This window comes from Callionymus lyra, chromosome 7 (assembly GCF_982586985.1).
Source record: "Callionymus lyra chromosome 7, fCalLyr1.hap1.1, whole genome shotgun sequence".
NCBI lineage: Eukaryota > Metazoa > Chordata > Actinopteri > Syngnathiformes > Callionymidae > Callionymus > Callionymus lyra.
Window position 1 is genome coordinate 20,301,362 of NC_141824.1, and position 22,675 is coordinate 20,324,036.

Consider the following 22,675-nt stretch of genomic DNA (forward strand, 5'->3'; position numbering starts at 1 on the left):
CTGGTAAGAACGGTGTAAAATCAAGATAGCATCCCATGTTTTTTTTAAACTAAAATACTAATGTGTTTTTCCCTGACCTGGGTCTCAACATAATGTTGACCCCAAAGCCAAACCACTGCGATGATCTGTTTATACTACATAGGCGAAGTTCATCCTCCGCAGCTAAAGGTGGCGCTATTGTCAGTGGACACCAGAAGGAAAAACGCTACACGGAAATACTTCAGAGGTAAACAGGTCGACGCTACAAAGCTACATGCTAGCAGGCAGAAATGCCAACAACTGTCCTTCCCTGGCGTGTCTTTTAACTTTTGTTAAAGAAGTTTAAAAACGCTTTCAAAAAGGATCGAGTGTAGAAGATCAAGATGGAGACCAGGATCAGCGACGAGGTGGCTTCGGTCGTCGAGGTCGCCTTCCAGGCAACAGTGACTGCGTTCAGGGACATGGGTATCGGAGATCCACTGGAGACGAGGCTTGAGGAGATCCACAAGATCCAAGGAGTTCTGGTGCTTCAGATCCACAAGCTGTTCGAGGAGTTCTCCTCGGAGCTGCTGGAGGAGAACGACGCGCTGAAGGCCAAGGTGGAGCAGCTGGAGGACGTGCTGCAGAGGAAGGTGGGACAGCTGGAGCAGGAGCTGGAAGCCAGGGTGGGTCAACTGGGCCGAGACATGGAGCACCTGGAGAAGGAGCTGAAGTGTATCAGTGACGGAGAAGTGGATCCTTCTGTCCTGAGACAGATCCGACAGAGGAACAAAGGTGACACTTGCAGTCCATCTCAGTATTTGGAAGAAATAATATCATTTTGAGAAACATCGAAGAACTCGTATGTGAAACAAAGTGATCTTTATGATGGTGATTTTTGTCTCTTTTCAAAAACAGAAGTCCAGGCACCTACACTGATGACAGTGGAGGGAAGTGAAGATGGTCTTCTTGAGGTCACGGATCCTGATAAGACCCTCGAGTTCACCTCCGGATCTCCCCAGCTCATCCAACTATTCGTGGCCTCCCCAGATTCCTCTCCTCAACATGACTCTGGTTCGATCAGTGGTCACGATGCAGCTCAGGTAAGGTGGCTTGCTTCCACGTGTAAACATGTACTACAGTATTCCCTGATTTCTCTGAAATATTTTCTTGTTCTCTGTTTCCATTATGATGAAACATTAGGCACAAGTCTTTATAAAACTATTTACTTAAATCGTCTTGTTCTGTACTATAAAAATATGAAATAATCTCATGTTACAGGTCCCAGCTAGCCAGGGTGCAACACGCAGAACGACAAGGAAGCGGCAAGTCATCTCTAAAAACGACTCGTGTAATTATTTTTTTTAATACTTATTTATAGTATTCCATGGTTGGATCTGCTTTTTGTCTATACTGTGTCTGTGGTTTCTCCCAGGTTGATGTAATATAGGTGACCATGTAGAGGTGTCACATTATGTCTAAAAAACATGTCCAAGTCCATATTTACCTTTTATTTTGTTCCATGAGTCAAACTCAAAGTTGAAGATTAGGCTGGAAACTAACTGTAATTATTATTAACTATCTGTATCATAATGTTTTGATATTCTAGTTACGATGGAATATTAGGTCCACTTAAATAATTTTCTTTTATCACAAGATTAGAGTTATATGAAATGCATTTATTACAAGATTAAAGTTGTACAAAATACTATATAACAAGATTAAAGTCATACAAAAATAATTTATTACGAGATTAAAGTCTTGCAAAAATAATTTATTACAAGATGAAAGTCGTACAAAATACTATATAACAAGATTAAAGTTGTACGAAAATATTTGATTACGAGATTAGACTTGTACAAAATGCATATAGGTAGGTAGGTAGGTAGGTATTACTTAATTGATCCCTCAGGAGAAATTGTTTTTTTCCAATAGCAATATTTCATACAAAATAAATAAAAATAAAATGACATCAAGAACAATGAGAAATAAAGAGAAAGAACAAGATAGTACAATCTAAGTCTAAAGATAAAGATAAAGAACATTGATCAAAGAAAAACGACAAAGACAAAGGATACAAAGACTAACATAGAACAGAACATCAAGATACTTTTACTCCACTCCTGCCCCCAAACTCAGAATTGTACCATTTAATAGCACGAGGAATGAATGAGTCCTTGAGTCTATTTGTTTTGCACCTGTGTAGGAGCATTCGTGCACTCATTCTGCTTCTCTGCTCACTGATGACAGTGTTGAGAGGATGACTGTCATCATCCATGATGGACAGTAGTTTGTTCAATGATCTCCTCTCAGCAACTGTCACCAGTGAGTCCAGCTTCATGCCAACCACAGAGCCAGCCTTTCTATATATATATATATATATATATATATATATTAGAGATTAAAGTTGCATCAAAACGCCGCGGACAAATTATTTGAGTGGCCCTAATACTCTGTCATATGAAGTCAACCCGAAGTTGTCTGGGGTAATTGTGATGGATCAAGTGAGTGTATAGAAAGTTAAGCTTCAGCTGCTCAGTCAACAATGTGGTCAGTAACTGCGTCTAACACTCTCACCCACTGCTGAATTTGTTGTATTAAATAATAAAGTTTTATCCATCTATTACTGTAGAGGCTAGTTTTGTGTTATCACTCGGCCTGCTGACGGTACAGTCGGACTGACATACTTTAGCTTTTTCACTCATTTTCTACTCACTCTCATGTCAACTAAGGGTTGGGATTATTTTTAGATTATTCACTTTTGGAGTTCTATTATAGTAAAATGTATTTCTAATTCAATGCATCTGATGAGCGACTCAATGATCAGCGAAAAAAAAGAGACACTTTCAAAACATCCAAATACCTCTTTGTTTTTTAAATGTCCCTCTGGGTGTAACGCTTAAAAAGAGGAATTGATCCTTTTTCAGTTCTTGTTTTTTAATGGACATGTCTTGTATTGATACATTAAGTAACTAAAACATCCACAAAATAAACAGTGTTCAGAATGTATTACCAACTAACAACAATGCAACGTTTATAATAATAAGACGAAGAATTTTAAAAAATCCTGAGATTCAAACCTACATTCCTTCTTGAGTTTTTCTTAATCTACTGAGAAGTATAAAAATGTCCGATGTGTCTTTAACATTTTTTAACTTTTTAGCAATGAACACATATTTATTTTGAATTAATTATTACTTTTGGTCTAACTAAATACTAAATTCCCAAAATTAAAGTCAACTCTGACAAAAGTTCTCAAATGTTTCTTCTTCAGCTGCTGATGATGAAAGTGAGGTGAAGCTGGAAGAGGAGGAGGGACGGAGGCTGAGGAAAAAAGAGCCGAGGACGGTGAAGAGGTTTTCCTGCGACGAGTGCGACGCCAGCTTTCACTTGAAAGGAGAGTTGAACAAACACGTGAAGGTCCACAGGACCCCCTTCCCGTGTGAACACTGTGACAAAAGCTTCCTGGAGGAGAAGTCTCTGGAGAGACATCTGCAGACTCACGAGGACAAAGCTCCGCTGCCCTACCCCTGTACACTGTGTAAGAAGTCCTACCGCAGGGAGGAGACCCTACAGAACCACCTGAAACGACACCAGCGCCTCAAGCAGCCCAAACCCTTCGACTGCAGTAAGTGCGGCAAGACCTTCAGGATCAAGCAGTCGCTGGAGAACCACCTGCTGCGTCACGAGAAGTGGAGTCAGATGGTGAAGTGTCAGGTCTGCGACAAGGTGTGCAGGACGCCGGTGCAGCTGCGCTGCCACATGGTGGTGCACTCGGAGGAGAGGCCGTTCAGCTGTGCCACCTGCGGGAAGGAGTTCAAGAGCAAGGACACGCTGAGGTTCCATCAGATGGTGCACACCAACGCCAAGAAGTACAAGTGCTCCATGTGCGAGGAGACCTTCAAGTACGCTCACTCGCTCACCGTGCACAAGAGGAAGCACACGGGGATCACGCCGTTCGTGTGCACGGTGTGCAACAAGTCGTACCGGACCGGGACGGCGCTGAAGAGGCACGGCATCGTCCACACCGGGGAGAAGCCGTTCACCTGCCACGTGTGCGGAGCCAGGTTTAGTCTGAACAACAACCTGAAGAGACATCTTCGCATCCACACCGGCGAGAAGCCCTTCGCCTGCCAGGAGTGCGGCAAGAGCTTCTCGGACAAGAACAAGCTGAAGTCGCACATGCTGATCCACGGCGCCACCAAGCCCTTCATGTGCGACCTCTGCGGGAAGACGTTCCTCTTCAACTGCAGGCTGCAGATCCACCAGAAGTTCGTGCACGAGAACAACAAGGAGGAGGACGGTTCCCCGACGCCTCAGAGGCAGAGGAACAAGATGCTGGTGAAGCCCTACAGCTGCAAGATCTGCCTCAACAGCTTCAGCGCCGCCAGTTCCCTCAAGCTGCACGAGAAGGGCCACAGCGAGCACAAGGAGTTCAGCTGCAGCGTCTGCGGGAAGTCGTTCCACAACAAGTACTCCTTCAACTACCACCAGAGGAGCCACACGGGCGAGAAGCCCTACGAGTGCGACGAGTGCGGGAAGCGCTTCTTCAACGCCGGCAGCCTGAAGCAACACGAGCGCATCCACACGGGCGAGAAGCCGTACAAGTGCGACCAGTGCGGCAAGGCCTTCAGAACCGACGGGAACTTCTACAGACACTTGCGGATCCACACGGGGGAGAAACCCTTCGAGTGCGTCTACTGTCACCGGAAGTTCCACCAGTCCAACCAGCTGAAGGCGCACATGCAGATCCACACGGGCCAGAAGCTCTACTCCTGCCAGAGATGCAGCCGCGGCTTCTCCGACTCCAGGCAGCTCAAGAAGCACAGCTGTGAGGAGCCGCTGCAAGTCATGTGACCGTTCCCCCAAAACAGACTTGAACAAGACACGCTCAGAGTTATTCTGTTTAGAATATATTTCAGATGTAAAAGTCAATTAGAAGAAGAAAAATTACCCAAGGGTAAACGTCATGAGTTATTTTTGTGAATAAAAGTGCTTTAATATCTTTGGACTCTGCCAGATGTGTTGTTTGTTTCATCTAAATCATCTTTTTTTGGTTAATCGTAAAAGTGCTGTACATGAAAATATCACCAAAATAAGAGGACTAAGATAATGCACATAGATAATAGAACTAATAACATCTACCCAGTCTCATTCTGTGTTAAAAGCCAGGGAATAAAAGTGGGTTTTCAGACTAGTTTTAAAAAAAATTGACAGTGATAGTAATAGTTAATTTCCATATTTAAATTATGATCTTGATGCTAAACGTCTGAAATAAGATATTATCTGATCTAAAAATCATTAATCATGCTTATCCTGCAGTATTTTAATAAAAGTAACTTTTCGTTTATATTTCCCTCATTAACGTTCATGTTCACAGTTTTAATTTGAAAGGAAATCCAACTTGTACCGTTGAGATACGTTTATTTTGAAAAACCGTCCGCATCATCGCTTGTAAACAGGCAAACTACGCAGAGAAGCTAAAAAAGAAGAGGATTTATTTACTATATTAAGATGGATACAGTGTTTTGTTCGCAGAGCAAGTTCATAATAGAGACGGTCATCCGCGCTGCTCTTGACATCGTCATACAACATGAATCTAAAGAGAAGGTGGGACACATGTATGTTTATGTTTTTATCGCTGTTTTGAAAACTATGTTGTTCTGCTGAAGTTACTTAAAGTCACACATGTCTGGTCAGAGATGCTGCAAGTGGAGAGTAGACGGATTCGTGAAACTGAAACACAGTAACAAAGATGGCGGTGTAGCATAGCCGCGGCTAGCTGTAGTTTTGAACATCAACATACGAATGTAAACAAATAAAACTTGCTGTAATTTTTGTATAAGGTTGTTTGCATCTCTGAGCAGAATTTAAGTCAACTAAAACAACGATAAAAAACACTTAGATTTATTTAATATTAGTTGTAAATAGCTGTATTATTTACACTTTCTCCCTCCACCGTTGTTACTAAACACTTTATAATGGGTTTGTTAAAATAACAATAAAATAAAATAAAATTAATAAGTAATATACATTTTCTCTCCTCATAGGCAGACGTGCTTCCCATTGTGGAACTCTTGGCTCGAGAAGCAACAAGGAAGCTCCACACAGTTGTCACCCAGATCTTCTCACACCTGCTCCAAGAGAGCCAGAAGAAGAAAGTGGAGGACCTCGAGTGTGACCTCAGGAGAGTGACAGAGAGTTTAGAAAGTGCTAAGCTGTGGAGAGAGAATGTCCTCAGCGGTTGTCCAGTTCTTTTCGAGCAGACCGGCTTGATTTGTACGTTAAAGCCGTTTGGGAAGTTGTCAGGAACATCAGAAGAATCATTGAAGACAAATACAGAATCTGCTGATGCTGAACAAGAGAGTCACAGTGATGCTGGTGAGTAATGCTGCAACTAACAACTATTTTAATTGTAAACTTATACAAACACTATCAGCATCAGTTGAGTAACTGCATCACAACGTTATCATCTACTCAGCTTTATAATTAATCTTCAAGACATTTTTGTATGATAAAGAAATTAAAAAAATTGCACATTACAACATGTTGTATTCTAAATCGAATATTGGGGCAATAAAATGTTCTGTGCATTGTGACTAAAGAGATCCTATGTCACTGCTGTTACAGTGTTCTGTCCCTGGGGGGAGCCAGAAACAAAATGTTCAATATTGCATATTGCTGCCTTTAGCAGTTTTCACATGACTTTCATATTTATAATCTTGTGAAATACATTATAATTTTATCGTAGTACCCAAAGATTATTTTATCTCTGATAATCCTCAGCAAAAAGTAGTTTACTTGAAGTTCATTTATTAAGTACAATTAAGTATAAATCGTAAAAATAATACCAAAAAGCACACATACTTTTTGAAATAAACCTCAACTCAAGGACTACATAATGGTACACATTTAGATTTGTAATGAGGGAAATACCTCAAATAAAATGTTTGTGACAAATTAAAACAAACTTTAATTTTCTGCAACCCATCACTTTCCAATAATCCTTTTCACTGTTTACTTCTGGATCATCAGAATAACTCAGTTGCCCTAAGACTGTACTTTTAAGTTAACTTGTTTATAATTTAACGTCAGTGTAACTTTTTGAAGTATAGTTTGTCAACTAGTAAACTACTACTACTAATATATACTCGTAGTACACTTGAATATACTCTTTCTAAGGGATTGACTTGTACATTTTTAAGCTATAAATCAACTTTTTTGTAATTCATGTTGCTTTTGTGTCTAGTCGCTGCTGAGGATCTGACCTCCACCTCAGAGACCCGGACCTCGGCTCATCCACAGAAGAAAGGGAAGGTGTTTGTGTGCGAGCTCTGCAACAAAAGCTTCAACAGAAACTTCCATCTGATGAAGCACATGAACACTCACAACGAGCCGCTCGCCTGCGACCAGTGCTCGCGGAAGTTCAAGAACCAGGCCACGTTTGAGGCCCACCTGCTTCGCCACCAGGAGAAGAAGCAGGAAACCTTCAAGTGCGACCTTTGTGAGAAGACCTTCAAGACCAAGATGACCCTGAAGTCTCACCGGGCGGTCCACGACGAGACGAGGCCTTTCGTCTGCACCGCCTGCGGCAAGAGCTTCAAGACTAAACCGACCCTGCGGGCCCATCAGCTGGTGCACCGGGCGGAGAGGCCGCACAAGTGCGACGACTGCGGCGAGGGTTTCCGGAACGCCGTCTCGCTGCAGTGTCACCGGAGCGTGCACACCGGCGAGCCCCCGTACACCTGCGGCGTGTGCGGCAAAGTGTTCAGGAAGAGGAGGTCGCTCAGGACGCATCAGTCCGTCCACCGAGGGAAGACGTTCACGTGCGAGACCTGCGGCGCCGGATTCACGCTCCGGCACAACCTGAAGAGACACGTTCGTATCCACACGGGCGAGAAGCCGTTCCGGTGCAAAGAGTGCGGCAAGGCTTTCGTTCAGGACAACAAGCTGAAGGCTCACATGCTCCTCCACGGAGCTTCCAAGTCCTTCATGTGCGACCTGTGCGGGAAGACTTTTCTCTATAACTGCCAGCTGCGGAAACACCAGAGCTCCGTCCACGCCGACGGGCCGGCGGTAAGACGGCGAGCAGCCGGGCAAACCCACCGCAGAGTCATCTACCGCCGAGATAAAACCACGGTGGAGATCTCGGCGTTCAGCTGCAAGACCTGCCGCAAAGGATTCCACACCACCGGTGCCCTGAAGAGACACGAGCTGGTGCACGCCGCTCGGCCGAGATACAACTGCGGCACGTGCGGGAAGACTTTCCTCTACAAGGCTACCTTCAACTACCACCAGAGGACTCACTCGGGGGAGAAACCGTTCGGTTGCGACGTGTGCGGGAAGAGGTTCATCATCCTCCAGGCTCTGAAGTCGCACACACTGCAGCACACGGGGGAGAAGCCTCACCCCTGCGAGCACTGCGGGAAGTCCTTCAGGATCTACACCAACTACCTGAGACACCTGCGGATACACACCGGGGAGAAGCCGTACGAGTGCGAGGTCTGCGGGGTTCGGTTCAGGCAGCTCGGGCACGTCAAGTTCCACATGCAGGTTCACACGGGGGAGAGGCCGTACGCTTGCGGCGAGTGTGGACTCCGATTTTCAGACTCGAGACTGTTGAAGAGACATCTGTGCGCAGCAGCGTCGTCCTGAAGCTTCAGAAGAGGATGAAGAAGGTTATGAGGGGGATGAAGGTCAATTTTTATACATGAAAATATATTTTAAAAATCATCTTCGGGTCATTTTTGTCATTGTTTACAAACGAATTTTATTTAAGTAATTGTCTTTTTTTTTTAAATAATATAATTATAAAAATGTAAATTAAATACATTTAATTTATACCAGAAATGTGTCTTTATGTTAGTTCAGGGGTCTGAAACCCACGGCTCCTTCATATGTTTGCTGTAAGAGAGAAACATTTGAAGAGAAAAAAAGAAATAATGAGACAACATTTACCGATTTTAATTAACACTTTTATACATTATAAATGATTCAACGATTGTTTATAAAAAACAATTTCCCTCCTGAGGGATCAATAACGTTTTACCTTATGAGAATAGATATAACGTCCACTGACATTTAAATGAAACTTATTTTTATGTTTCTGCAGAGTAAAGGTTTAAACCACAGGTGTCAAACCGGTCCAGAAAAGGGCCGAGACGGTTCAGGTTTTGGATCCAACCAGTCAAGCACATATAGTTGAACCAATCAGGCGTCTGAAGACAGTAATCAATTAATTGTCTGTCAGGTGTTGCTTGTTAAGCCGACACCTGATTGGTTAACTCGTGTGCTTGACTGGTTGGAACAAAAACCTACACCACCCTGGCCCTTTTCTGGACCAGTTTGACACCCCTGCAGGTTAAACGTTCAGAGGAAACCACATTTTTTCAAAATTCAAATAGATGTTATGCTATATTTTAGCAAAATACATAACGAGAAAATACCTTTGTATTAATTTAATTCTTTCTATATTGTTTTGACTGTTTAAGCGCTTTGTGACCCTGGTCTGGAAAAGCGCTATACAAATAAAAATTACTTACTTACTCACTTAATGTCTTAATGTTATTCCACCTTGTCTGCACTCACAGCGCGGAGCTTTTATTTTGAAAACAACGGCACTCGCTTTATTTTGAAATCACTACATCCCGGAAAGAGTCGTACTTGTATCAAGGAAGTTTCGTTGCTTACATGTATATTTCGATATACTAACACGATTTTTATTTAACATTTCATGTATAATTTCGTTCTTTATGGTTGAATCACAATGTCGGAGCTGAAGGTGCGCGTCGCCGCCATTTTGGAGATCATGGTGAATTCCACCGTGGCTGAAATGAACAAAGTTATTAGTGATTCTGAATCAATACGAGCAGACATGCCGTGTGTGATCGAACATAGACAAGCGGACGAGAAGGTAAAAACAAAGTCTCTCTTTCCGGGGTCACGTCTCTGGCGTCTCGCTGACAACAACCCCCTGATCATAGAACTAGAAGAGCTAGCTCGCCACGTTAGCTTTACAACTGTTTGAAAAGCCGATATTCGTAATATACGTTTAACTGTGGATTCTTAAACGCTAAGTCGTGCTTCCCAATGTTTCTCTGTTCATTTTTGGCATTTGTTCATGTTTTAATACAGTTTCGGTTGATCAGCATTTCTATTAGTTGTACATCTATACACGTTATCAGTCTTAACTTGAAGTGACTTGAGTCAAATAATAATAATAAATATCTGTAAATGTGTCACTTTTTCTTATTAGATTTTTTTTTTTTATGTTTTTATTACCACCACTATGTATATATATTGTACAGTTCATGTTTTTATTACTGCGCCTTCAGAAAAAGTATGTGCCTTCTGGCTCAGCTCATTTTTGTTACCTTGAAAGGGGATTACTCATCTAATCTTGATAATAATGGTTGCTTATGATAGAATTCTTGCTTCAGAAATCTTCAGTAAATAAAAAAAAGCTGCCTCCCTCAGGTGGTCCAGCTCTCTTTCTTCATGTCCACACTGGCTCAGGATGCCGTGGAGAGGATCTGCCAGCTTTTTACCGAGTCTTCTTTGGTCAGTACACATGTGCAAGTCTAACTGCTAACTAACAATGTTATTTTGTCCGCTGTCATTATAAATATATATTAAATTACAAGCTTAATTTGTAATAATTCAGGACGTTTTCCCCTCATTATATCGGGTCTTTACAAGGTCCTCAAAAGTAAAGTAAATTGTATTTTATTTCTGTGATAAAAATCCGTTTTTTAATAAATAGAATAATAAATCTGAAGTACATTAAATTAAATAATGACTTTTTTCAATTACAAACTAATTCTGTTGCCAGACTTCTCAATCCAACTTTCTCTCCGCTTCATGTGCAGGTTGCTCAAAAGATTTCAGAGATGGAGGAGCTGAGGATGAGACTGGAGGTCGCTGAGGCAGAACTCAAGATGATGCTCCAAGGAGGTGTTAAGCAGTCGGTGGTGGAGGTGCAGGTCGATGAAGAAAGAGGTCCGGAGGAAGTGTCCGGAGACTCTGGTGAGAATCACAAGTTAATTTAAGTTGTTAAATGATCGGATCTTAAAAATAATTAGCAGCAAATAAAGCAGCCAACAAAGTAAGAAGTGACCCATGTATTCAAGTATGTCAAAGTGTTAAGAAATGTTTTAAAACTGGAGGCAGCTGCTCACTAATGCAGTGCAGATGTAATTGTATCCTCTGTTTTTTTTCAGGTGCCGCCGTCGAAGTGACGAGCTCAGTCGCCGTTCATCTGCCTAAAGAAAACACTGAGCAGGTAAAAGTTTCAACCTCAGAATGAGTTAATGTGGAGAAGACTGTCTATCAAACCAGGATCTCAAAACTTAATACATGTGACCTGGAACATTTTTTGTCAAAAAGCTAGATTTACTTTTTTTTTTTTAAAAAGGTTTTTTTTTCAAACATTGGAACTATCAATTCAGTTTTTTGCAACAAACGTGAAGACATGAAAAGACAACATTTGAAATCAAGTGTATGAGAGTTCAATGTTACAGTTAAGATGTTTATAAACGTATTTATTTGTACTTCAACATATCTAACCCCTTTGTTTTAAATACAGCATAAACTGTATGTAAAAATGTTATTGCACAAAAAAATGGATAATTTATATGTATTTCTTTAGAATTTTGTTTTCTTGATGCATCATATTATTTCTATCACTATGAGCAATTTGGCTTTTAAATAAACAAAAACAGAGGTTTTAAATTTTATTTTTGGTCATAAACAATGTTCAGTTTAGCATTAAATGCAGTTTAGCCCCCAATAATGACCATTTTAAGTTGCTTTTCTGGTCCATTTCTGATGATCAGCCTGAAGAAAAAAGATCTAAAAAATGTATAACTTAAGATGCAATAAAGTAAACTTGTAAGGACTAAGCATCATGTTTCGGTCACTCTCATGCTGGAAACGTTTCATTTAATCGATTGTCTTTTATCAGGACAGGGTTCAGCCAATGGCAGTAAAGCAGGAAACACAGGTGGAGATGGGAGCCGGCGACCCGGACTACCAGGTGAGCTGGAACCTGAGTCACTTTAGAACGTCTGAGGAAGCTGATGTATGTCTATTGACATCATTAAGGTGTCAGCTTCTAAGATAATTAGAAATGGAAATAGAGATGAATATATCATGAATCGAGGAAATAATCTTTTTATTACTGTTTTAAAACATTATTTATTACACAGTTGGAACCAGAAGATCAAGACGATGCAGAACCAGAATCCCCTAAATGCAAAAAGAGACCACGAGGGAGGAGAGGAGTCGAGTCCGGTCCTGGATACAAACGTTTCAAGAAAAGTAAACTGCTGCAGCTGCAGATAGAGAGACCGTATCGCTGCCCAGTGTGTGGTCGCGGCTTCACCGTCCAGCAGAACCTCAACACTCACATGCTCCTCCACACTGGTAAGTCTTTTGTGCTGGCGAACCACCACTTATACCGACGACTTTGTTCCCCCCCCCCTCAGGTGAGCGACCACACACCTGTGAAGTCTGTGGCAAAAGCTTCACCCTGAAGCAGCTTCTGAAAAACCACCAGGGCCTCCACGCCGAGAAGAAACCCTTCCAGTGCGAGCAGTGCGACAAGAGCTTCCACAGAGCCCACGGACTGAAGCTGCACCAGAGGGTCCACACGGGGGAGCGGGGCTTCGAGTGCCACTTCTGCAACAAGAGCTTCAGCGGCCAGAGCAACCTGCAGCGCCACCTACGGATACACACGGGCGAGAAGCCGTACAAGTGCGGCACCTGCGGCGCTAGCTTCACGCAGGTGGACACGCTGAAGGCCCACGAGAAGACCCACACGGGCGAGCGCCCCTTCAGCTGCGACACCTGCGGCAAGTGCTACGTGCACAAGCGGGCGCTGAAGCTGCACCGGTTGGCCTCGCACTCCCGCCAGGACTCGCTGGCCTGCGTGGTCTGCGGCCTGGCGGCGGCCTGCGCGGAATCGTCGCGCGCCCACCTGTGCACGCACGTGGCCGACATCCCGGTCGCCTGCTCGCTGTGCGGCCTGAAGCTCAGCTCCATCACGGAGCTGCGCTCGCATCAGCAGCACCACACGCTGGAGAGACCGCACAGCTGCAGCCTCTGCGGGAAGAAGTTCAAGTCGGCCAGTTACCTGAGGATCCACCAGATGGTGCACCGCGGCGAGAAGCCGTTCTCCTGCGACGTCTGCGGACTCACCTTCACGCAGAAGAGCACCCTCAAGTCACACCAGGTTATTTCAAGATATTATACGTTTAAATATCATATTTACAATGAAATATCCCTGACTTGTGATTTTATTTTCCCAATTCTATTACCTTCATATTGTATCAATACAATTCAAAAACTTTTGTAGATTAGTGATAGCAATAGGCTCAAAGGGACAGCAGGTGGCAGCAGCGTTCTGAAACTCAATTGCACAATGTACGCAAGAGTAGCTGGTGACATCTTCAAATGATTTGTGGATCCAGATGGTAATACAGAAGTTAAATTAAATAAGAAAATGTTATTGAAATCTTTCTTTTATGTTCTTTTTGTGTTTTTTTTTGTCTATGAGAAACGCCAAACAATCATAGGATATAATAAAATAAACAGAAATCCAAATTAAAAATATATACATATAAATAAAACACAAATATAACACCACATGTGGCTGAAATCTATACCTTTTAATGATTTTAGGAACCGTCAGAAAAACGTAACCTCCTTAGCAGAGGTAACAAATATTTTAATCACATGTTACCAGGGGTTCGTACTTTCTGAAAATGGTTAGTTCATTGTTCAGTAAAGCCATAATCAATCAAACAATACTTGATTATTTACTTAAACGTTCTCAACTCTTGGAACGATCTTCCTCTCTTTTGCGCTTGATGGAGTCTACTGACTCCTTTAAGAAACATCTTAAGACGTTTTTATTTGTTCAGGCTTTTCCTTGATTTTCTGGAACTCCTGTTGTGTTATCAGTATTATCTTGATCTTTTAAGTATATACTTTATTGAGTATTGTGTTGATTGTTTAAGCGCTTTGTGACCCTGGTCTGGAAAAGCGCTATACAAATAAAAATTACTTACTTACTTACTGATCTCCTCCACAGGTGGTCCACACGGGCGAGAAGGCCTTCAGCTGCGACACCTGCCTGAAGAGCTTCAGCAACTCGGGCAACCTGGTCCGACACCAGCGGATCCACACGGGCGAGAAGCCATTCAGCTGCGACACGTGCGGCCGCAGCTTCAACCAGGGCAACAGCCTGAAGGCCCACAAGCAGATCCACACCGGGGAGAAACAGTACATGTGCGACAAGTGTGGGAAGAGCTTCTCCTACCTGAGGAACCTGAAAGACCACAAGTGCTTCTTTGGCTCAGGAACTGACTGATGAATCAGAACTGTTATAGGGACCTAAAGCGATAAATGTTGCAAACTATACAAACGTATCTGTCTGTGATTATGCTGCGACAACTGCTCTTATGTTTTCACTGGATTTAGAAATTCAAAATAAAATCGCTTTTGACAAATTGTCGAGAGTTGATGTCTGTCTGACTGAACCTCCTCACAGTCCATGTCCTCTGGGTCAGCATGGATCAATCCTGGCTCGGCCGCACACACTCGCAGCGATGTTTTCATTTGTGAGTCGGATGTATCGACTCGCTCACACTTTTTTTTTTTCGTTCTCTTGATTGTTTTAGTCACAGCTGACCGCACCGGTGACGCTGCTGGTCGGTTCAGAACTTCTGGACCGTCATTGTTTTTTCCAGCACTCTTTTTCTCTCAGCAGCTCTGACGGCTTCTCTCTCTCCGCATCTGTTCTCTGGCTCGGTGGGATCCGGCAGGAAGGATGAGGCCCTGGGTTCGCTCCAACAGGTCCAGATCAATGCAGGTCAGCAACGTTTTCGACACATTTCAATGTACTCATCTTATACCTCCATACTGCCTCATACTCACCTGAATTCACAGATCAAAAATGATCACTAGTAAAATTCTTAGAGTGATCTGGAGTCATTTTATTTACTACTTATAACTTACTATATAACTACTTTAAACTTTACTTTCTGCTGCTTTACTGGCTGGGAATATCTAATGGCGTTTCTCCTCCTCTACACATCACTTGACCACACAAGAATACTGAAGAAAGATCATGAATAAAATGATTTCCTAAAATCCTTAAAATTAACATCCAACTTGACACTAGGGGTGTTTAAAAAATATTGATAAATATTTAACAGCACTGTATTGATTATTTTTTGATGATGATTTATATATATATATATATATATATATATATATAAATATGTGTCATAAATATATAAACAATACTTTTAGTACATGTGTTACCACAGTTTTTATTGTTACAAAAATGTGTGTCTAACATTATTCAGTTTTTTTACAATGATTACCATGTAACTATTCAGGTCTGTTCATTGTTCTGTTGCAATTACACTTCCAGCCACTAGATAACAGCAGTCATTAGTCCTCTGCAGCTAAATAATCCGCAAGACTGGGGATGAGAGGATGCAGTCGTCTTCAGCAGCTTTTAAAGCTGACGTTCTCTCGTAATATGACCAATGACAAGGTTACTTCATGTTGTACAGATGAAGGCTGTGACTTTAAGTGCTTCGATGACTTTCAGTGTATTGACTCTAAAGAGAAGGAATCCGTGACCGAGTTTTACCAAATAAAATTTCCCTTCTTTTCTCTTGACATACATACATGTAACAAAGTAATTTAACCAACAACCTTGTTCTACTTTAATTACTTGTTTACTTTAATGGCTGTAACAGCCTAAACACAATTCTTTGACTAATATAGAGATGTTTTCTTGATGCCACTGTACTGACAGCAACCTTAAGACCTACAAACAGTAACCTATGGCGTGTGGTGTGTAGTGATGAGTTCACTGAGAGGGAGTAAGACAAAGAATGTGAGTTCTAGAGAAAGTGAGTTGGAAATTGATTTATTAGAGTAAAAAGAGTTGTTGAAGCAATGTTGTTTCACATGTTCGGGTTTCAGGTTAGGTTTCAGTTCAGGGATGTTTTATGTCCTACCAGAGCAGCTGGAAACACCCGCTCTTTTTGTTATTATAATGAAACCGTTAAAACCCATCATTGATTGATTATTCATGTAATTATATAGATCTTACCTTACCTATCGTTATATAATATCTAGTTAAAGTTATTTAAAACATTGACATCTAAGCCCTTCAATAGATAAGTATAACATCAGATGAAAATCACAATACAGGAATGCAAAAGTTTATTGTTCTCTACTGTTATTATGGCTTTCCTCGGCGCTCTAAGGTCATGTCTATAACAGGTGAATATTCTAAAACTGCATCCTTCGTGTAAAGTGCAAGTTGCTGTCGGAAAAGAAACAATTCGACAAAATGGACACGAGTAAAAACGAGTTTCTTAAGGTCAGAGTGAGGCAGCTGAGGTCATCTTCAACCGATACCAATTTTAACCATCAGGGGGCAACAATGCGGTATTTAAAGTTTAAAAGAAAGCGCAGAAATGTTTATTTTTCTTTTCTTACAGTTCACCTTTTCAAGTTTGTTGATCATTCTTAAATATGTGAAAAGAAGAAGAAGAAAAAAAGAACGATGCGTTCCGTATTTATCCTCTACGATATGTCGTAAGAAACCTATAGATATAGATCTTGGACTTGTTTTTTTCCTTCGGGCCCTGAACGCATCACGGTCACTGGAGGAGAGAGCGGCGCGTGTTGCGAGTGCGCGTGCGCGACGCCGTTGACGTCGGTCTTTCTCCGGTCGCGGAGTCTATAGAGGAGAAGAAGAACTCTTTCTTTTTTTTTTATCGCCCCTTTTTTTTTCGTCACAAACCCGGAGGATATGTCTCCGACTCGCGGGAGATATTTACCCGCCTTCCCTCGCCTCTCTCCGGGCGTCTTTTCATTCAGCGAGACGTTGTTTCCAGAAAGAAGCTAAACCTCGCTCGAGGAAAGAGGAAGAACCGGATCCGCTTTTTTTTATTTTTTTTAAAAACGTCTCCTTCCCGTTTATATGTCCACTTGTTGGCTGTTTTATGACGTGTATCTATCTGGGGAAGTGTGTGGGAAACTCGGCACCGAACTAGCGAGAGCTCCCGGTGTGTGTTTTCCCTTTTTAAACCGCTATCTCGGAACAAAAAAAAAACCCGAATCAGTGCTGCGTTGACGAACCGCCCGGGATGGTCGGATAGTGAGGCGGAACCGGGCGGTGAAAGCAAAGCCTTATTGGACTTCTTGTGTGTTCGTGGGTCGACCCCCGTGATGCTGGACGACACCAGATGTAGCAGAACCTTCATCCGCTTAAGCTGAATCACCGTGTTGGTGATCCGTGCTGCCTTCAGGGACCCGTGACAATGAGGATTGTATGAGCGCTTGTTTTTGTTTGTTTTTTGTTTGTTTTTAATTCCTGGAGCCTGGTGGTACTGACGGGAGCAAACGGCTCCTCTTCGGTGATTTAAAAAAAACAATAATATTCTCAGCCGGAGACACAATCTCAGGGAGGAAAAAATGTCTCTACGTACGGCGCTTCCCGGCAACGAGAGGAAACCTGAGCATGTGAGTAGAACATTGAACGCATCATTTTCAACAATTTGTTATTATAAATGGGGTTCGGAGACTTCAAAGCTTGGTGGGCAGATGTGGAAGGACACAAGTCTACCTGCAGATCAATAATGCATGCATCTGATGCAAGGCCACCCACCCCAGCCTGCCCCTGCACCCACACCCTCGCCCCTCCTGGTGTCCTCCATCATCTGCATCCCCTCCACCTTGTCTGCAGGTCTGGATGGAAGTGACGTTGAGAATGTGCTGTGTCAGACTGGTCAGGTGTGTCCTGTCGACGTCTTTTGTCAGGAACAAAGCCAGCGTCAGAAAACATCTCCCTCGGCGTCTCAGGGCTTTTGTTTGATGACAAACAGTATTTATAAGTTCCCTTTACAATGGGACCCCTGAGATTCTAAGAACCTTGTATGACTGCAGTTGTTTGAGAATCGTTATTACTAGTTACTGTTCATTAGTTATACAAATGGGTTTGAACAAGCCAACAGTAAATTGAGTAAACATGTAGTTTGTTATATTTCCCCAGGGGCCATATTATGTACTTTGACTGACGTGAGGGGCCTTCAAACCAAAAGAGAGGAGGGTATTGCCATAGTATTTTATACAAAAAAGGACAAGGAAAAACAAGGGGTACAGTCTGAACGAAAGGACTTAAGAAAGTTGTATTTTGTGTAAATACAATAATGGATACAAAATAGTTTTATTCTGACCTCATTAGGGCCACGTTAATATAGTCGCAAGACAGCATGTGGCCCCGGGGCCAAGATTAGACCAACCAAAGCAGGTCAGATTAACTTTTCTGAGACATTAGCATCATCTGAAAATCTCAGCCCTCCTTCATCCCAGTGTTTTGGTTTAAAAAAAAAAAAACAATAACCGAAGAAGCTGTGTCCCTTTACAATCATTTAAAGTTAAAAACCTGAAGCAATGTATGGAAACAATAGATGGATTCAACATGAACTAATAAGCATGTTTTACAAACTAAGCTATTAATAGGATGCTTTTGGAATTACCCCCCACCCCATTAAAAGTAGCAAATATGTGTTTTCGTCTGTGAAGTGGAAAAAAAGGAACTTAATTAACAAAAAACTCATAACGGACAAAATAAAAAATAAAAAGTTCATCATTTGTTGATGGTCCTTATTGGTATCTGGAGGACCCTAAATCCTTTTAAGATCCTTTACTTGTTACTATTACTTTGTGCTCTCTTGAGATGTTGCTGTTTACCCATAGGGCCAGACTTTATCTGAAAAAAAGGGAAAATGCAGTTTTTTTTATTGGTTCTTTCCTGTTTTGTCGACATATTTTGCCAAACTGTAACTATGGAAGTCACAGCTTTCTTCACGAGGAAACCGCTCTCTTAATAGGAGTGTTTAACGTGTAATAACAGACTCTCACAGTAACCTGTCTTCTGTGTACCTTAAGTCTGGGATTTAAGTTTTGTCCTCGGGGCACGTTGCGAGACCGTTTGTGTTGATCTGAAGCCGATCGTCGTAGGTGTATGTTTATTTTTCCTGTACCCAAGTGTGTCGTAACAAGGCATAAATAAACATAAAGATTATCGAGGTCCTTGATATTCTAAAAGTTCTGCTGCACCAGTGGTCAGTGATCCATAGAAAATAGGTAGAGATCGGTAAGAAATTGGTCACTAAGCCTCGCTCATGTGTTGCACTTAGTTACCAGTTCAATGAGTTTTGAGTTACAGAAGAGACAGAAGCCTACAGGACACACAAACTAGCCAGTTAACAGGAAACTCCCGGCTTGACTGAGGCGATCGTGTGACGTCTGGTTCATCTTAAAGGTTCATTAACAGTAGACAACGTTGACATCGGTACTTGAAGTGTTCGCTTTGATGTTGTCTTTTCATTCTTGGAGGCTGAATCCATTTCCAGTATCACTGTGCTTGTCACCAAACACTGAAACACCACATTATTAGTCTCTGTATAATAGTTGACATCCATTATCTCCGATGTTTTCTCAACCACTACTATCATTATCAGGTCACCATGCTAACCATCACCATATGAACATTATTTGTGAACCAAACACCCATAAAATGACTTGTCAGGCCAGATTTGTGAGTTCGACGCATGTGATCTATGGTATGAACATGCACGATGATAGTAAACATGACTGAGCTATCGCACTGAGTTAACTGAGAGGGGGTGAGACCAAGATAAATCTGTATTGGATGAAAACGTTGTAGTGTTTATTGAGTCAGAAAGTGATTTTATTTTAGTTAGAAGGTACAGCATGAAAGATGGCTATTTTAAATATCTAAAGTAGTTCAATTATTTGTGTTATTTTAAAGTGAATAATACTTCTCACAAGTACATCGGATAAAACTGAAACTTATTATGGAATACGGGACCAAAAAAACTCCCCCTTAACACATTTTAAAAGCTTTAAAAATAAAACGACTGTCTAACAATTATGACATCAAAGGACCATGAATAAAGCAAACCCTCAGGCCGTTCTACTGATTTGGACGTGATTCTGAGTCGTTTAGTTGAGTCATTGTTTGTGAAACGATCTGCATTAGTTATTCTAGAATCCATGACTTTTCTGTAACCAGGATCTCGTGGCAACAGACGGACGGAGTGCATCCAGTCCAAGTCGTGACTCAGCGCTTCAGCTTGTTCTGTACAAACGTGACCCTTAGCTGAGCCGGGTCCGGAGGCCGCAGAGACAGGGCTGAGTAATACAGCCGATCTCCAAACAAGCGAGTGTGTTTGCCGTGCTTCTTCTGTCCACACCGAAGAATCCAGTTACAGTTTGCATAGTGGAGTCGGATGATGTCTTACCCGAGGCAGGAGTCGCCGCGAGCCAACAGCGTCTGGTGCTCGTCCTCTTGAGCTCTGTGTGATCTGATTCCTGACGCTAATCGTATTTAGAGATCACAACAAACAACCAGGTCGCTGGTCGGCTTCTTCTCTTAGTTCGGTAAAGTACCCGTCTTCAGTTTTTTAAACTAACAAAACAGTTATTTTATCAAGAGTGTATATAAAAACACCTCTACTTGATACAATGGATAAGAGAGTTTTCTGGGCCAGATGACTGTACTGAGAGAAGCAACAGCCCATTTCTCACAAGTGTTTGTCTCGCACACCGAGCCAAGAGGACACTTCTTCCTCCGGCGTCGCTATCTCCATCGGGAAGTTTTAGTAGAACTTCACACGTCACCAAATCTTTCTTTGCCAGCCGTTGTTCGCCTGCCAGTGATGGTTAAATCAGAGATATTGAGCTTCATCATGGGAATGAATGAAAGGCATAGATCCTTTTATTTCTCCCATGAAACTGGTGTTGAGATTTCTGACCACAGTGACGGACCACGTGTGGTGCTCTTGGTGCAACAGCTGTTGGGTTTTGCTCAACACGTTCTTCTTGCTGTGTGGTTTATTAAAGTTATTATGCACGTGTGACACACCTTAATTTTCTTTTTCAAGAGTACAATCCCACTGCCAGTGATTCTTTTAAAAGTATAAAATAAAACGACCATAATGTGACACACTGGTGAGGATTTCTTAATGATGTCCATGTAAAAGAATAACATAAAAAATAGTTGCCTAGTGATTAAGCCTTTTATTTGAGGGGTGTGTATTGACAATAATCTGGCCATACAGTGCGTATCAAAATACAGAGGAAACAATACGATATATGGCAAGACTGTGGGAACAACAATGTATTGAGTTTCTTTTAAATTATTTCACTATGGGAAAACTGGTATAAGAAACAAGCTTAACTTCTGCTTACTGCATTTAAACAGAGGGATCTATATTTATAAGAGAAGAAATACAGTGGAAATAAAGTATATATTTGCATGTTAATTGTTGAAATCAATATAGTATCTTAATCTTGAGAGTATGATCTTCTATTTAACTGTATCAATATTTTATTTTCTCTGACCACTGCAGCCCCTGAAAGAGTGGGACCAATTGTGAACAGGTGGATTCGAGCTTCTGTTCAAGAGGCTCAGAAAAAGTGTATTTCCCGAATCCTGTTGGGTCGGGTGTCAAGAGTTTAGCTTCACGAGATCTGGCAGAATGACGGCCAAATTATTAGTCGTTCATCCAGGCTGACCTCGGGAGATTCTCGGTATCCACGAGAGACGGCAGCAGCTTCGCAGCCCAAACGCTCTGACTCACCGTCTGGCTAATGGAAGTGAAATGAGTCTGGTTTTATTCAGAGGACACTGCGTCCCTCTGGTGTGCCGCGTGAGTCGTCTGCTCGTGACTCCGCCATAATCCAAATACATTTGTGATCAGCAATCATTGTTCTTCATGTTTGTTTTTACCGTGGAAGGTTGTTGCGACACACGCGACATCTGTGTTGTCACAGGAAGTGGCACACGTTTATATCCTGTTGGTGTCCTCGCCCTCCTGATCACGTTGGATAACATGTTGAAACGTAATGGTCGGTTGTTAAAATGTTGCAGATTATCACGTAATTTATGAACATAATCTTCTAAACGAAAGTTTTGTTTCTTTTTTTTCTTTTTTTAGTTGTTGCTCTTGATGTTAAAACTAAAGTTTGTACCTAAGATGATAAAAGGTTGCAGCAGTTTGCCAGTACCTTATGACCACCTAAAACTGCAGTTCACAGTCTGCAGTGGTCAGTACCAAAAGACATGTGAATAAAGCTCACTTTGATTGCAGAAAATTGCAAGAGTTTAGTGCCTTTTATATATATTTTTTTTAATACAAATGCATTTTTTTCCAAAAGGCATGTGAGTGAGAATTGTTAAGAACACTAATGGTGAATGAAAGCATGTAAATGTGTACCTGAAACCTGTGTAAACTAGAATATTCAGGTGCTGACTCATCAGTTTTTTCATCTTGAAGGTGTAACCTTGTGTGTTTGTTGTGGTGACAGTTTATCCGCTGTGATGTCATCGAGAATCAAAGGGGAAGCTTGACGTTTGAGATTCATTCCAAGGTTGCAGTGTTTCCTCGCTCTCACACATCTTGCACGCAAACACACACACACACACACACACACGCGCACTCGGACAAGCCGGCACATGCGCCTGAGCCCGGCGCCCCCCTAGGGCGCGGCCTATTGTTTGAAGGGTTAACAATGCACGTGTGTGCTGACTCGGCGATCGCCTGCCCATGTGACTGATGTGCTGTAGTGTCCTGCAAATGTACAGAACCTTTCAAAG

General features: G+C 42.0%; 2 protein-coding genes across 9 annotated transcripts in view; both read left to right on the forward strand.

Annotated features, from left to right (window-relative positions):
- Positions 1–203: 203 nt before the first annotated feature.
- LOC148075564 (uncharacterized) lies at positions 204–14,401 on the forward strand. The gene is made up of 15 exons (XM_087794921.1): positions 204–753; positions 877–1,061; positions 1,240–1,309; positions 3,233–4,812; positions 5,473–5,568; positions 6,009–6,339; positions 7,208–8,595; positions 9,734–9,871; positions 10,435–10,518; positions 10,827–10,983; positions 11,178–11,239; positions 11,921–11,992; positions 12,165–12,381; positions 12,444–13,189; positions 14,051–14,401. The coding sequence occupies exons 1-15, from the start codon at positions 363–365 to the stop codon at positions 14,327–14,329; spliced, it is 5,796 nt and encodes a 1,931-aa protein (XP_087651047.1). The 5' UTR covers positions 204–362; the 3' UTR covers positions 14,330–14,401.
- Positions 14,402–14,767: 366 nt separating this feature from the next.
- Positions 14,768–22,675, forward strand: part of mark4b (MAP/microtubule affinity-regulating kinase 4b) — a 38,573-nt gene continuing 30,665 nt past the window's right edge. For 3 of the 8 annotated variants that reach the window (XM_087795114.1, XM_087795115.1, XM_087795118.1), the window contains exon 1: positions 16,635–17,511. In XM_087795114.1, the coding sequence (XP_087651240.1) occupies positions 17,464–17,511 (48 nt within the window). In that variant the 5' untranslated portion in view covers positions 16,635–17,463. Of the gene's footprint in view, positions 14,831–16,631; positions 17,512–22,675 lie in introns of those variants that run through there. The other 5 variants (XM_087795113.1, XM_087795120.1, XM_087795112.1 and 2 more) reach the window with 5 other exon arrangements.

Excerpts from the sequence above, each read along its gene's own strand:
- LOC148075564 (XM_087794921.1), top strand. The coding sequence starts at position 363 with ATGGAGACCAGGATCAGCGACGAGGTGGCTTCGGTCGTCGAGGTCGCC. Across the intron at positions 10,519-10,826 it reads TTTTTACCGAGTCTTCTTTG|GTTGCTCAAAAGATTTCAGA; the intron begins GTCAGTACACAT and ends CTTCATGTGCAG. Across the intron at positions 11,240-11,920 it reads CTAAAGAAAACACTGAGCAG|GACAGGGTTCAGCCAATGGC; the intron begins GTAAAAGTTTCA and ends GTCTTTTATCAG.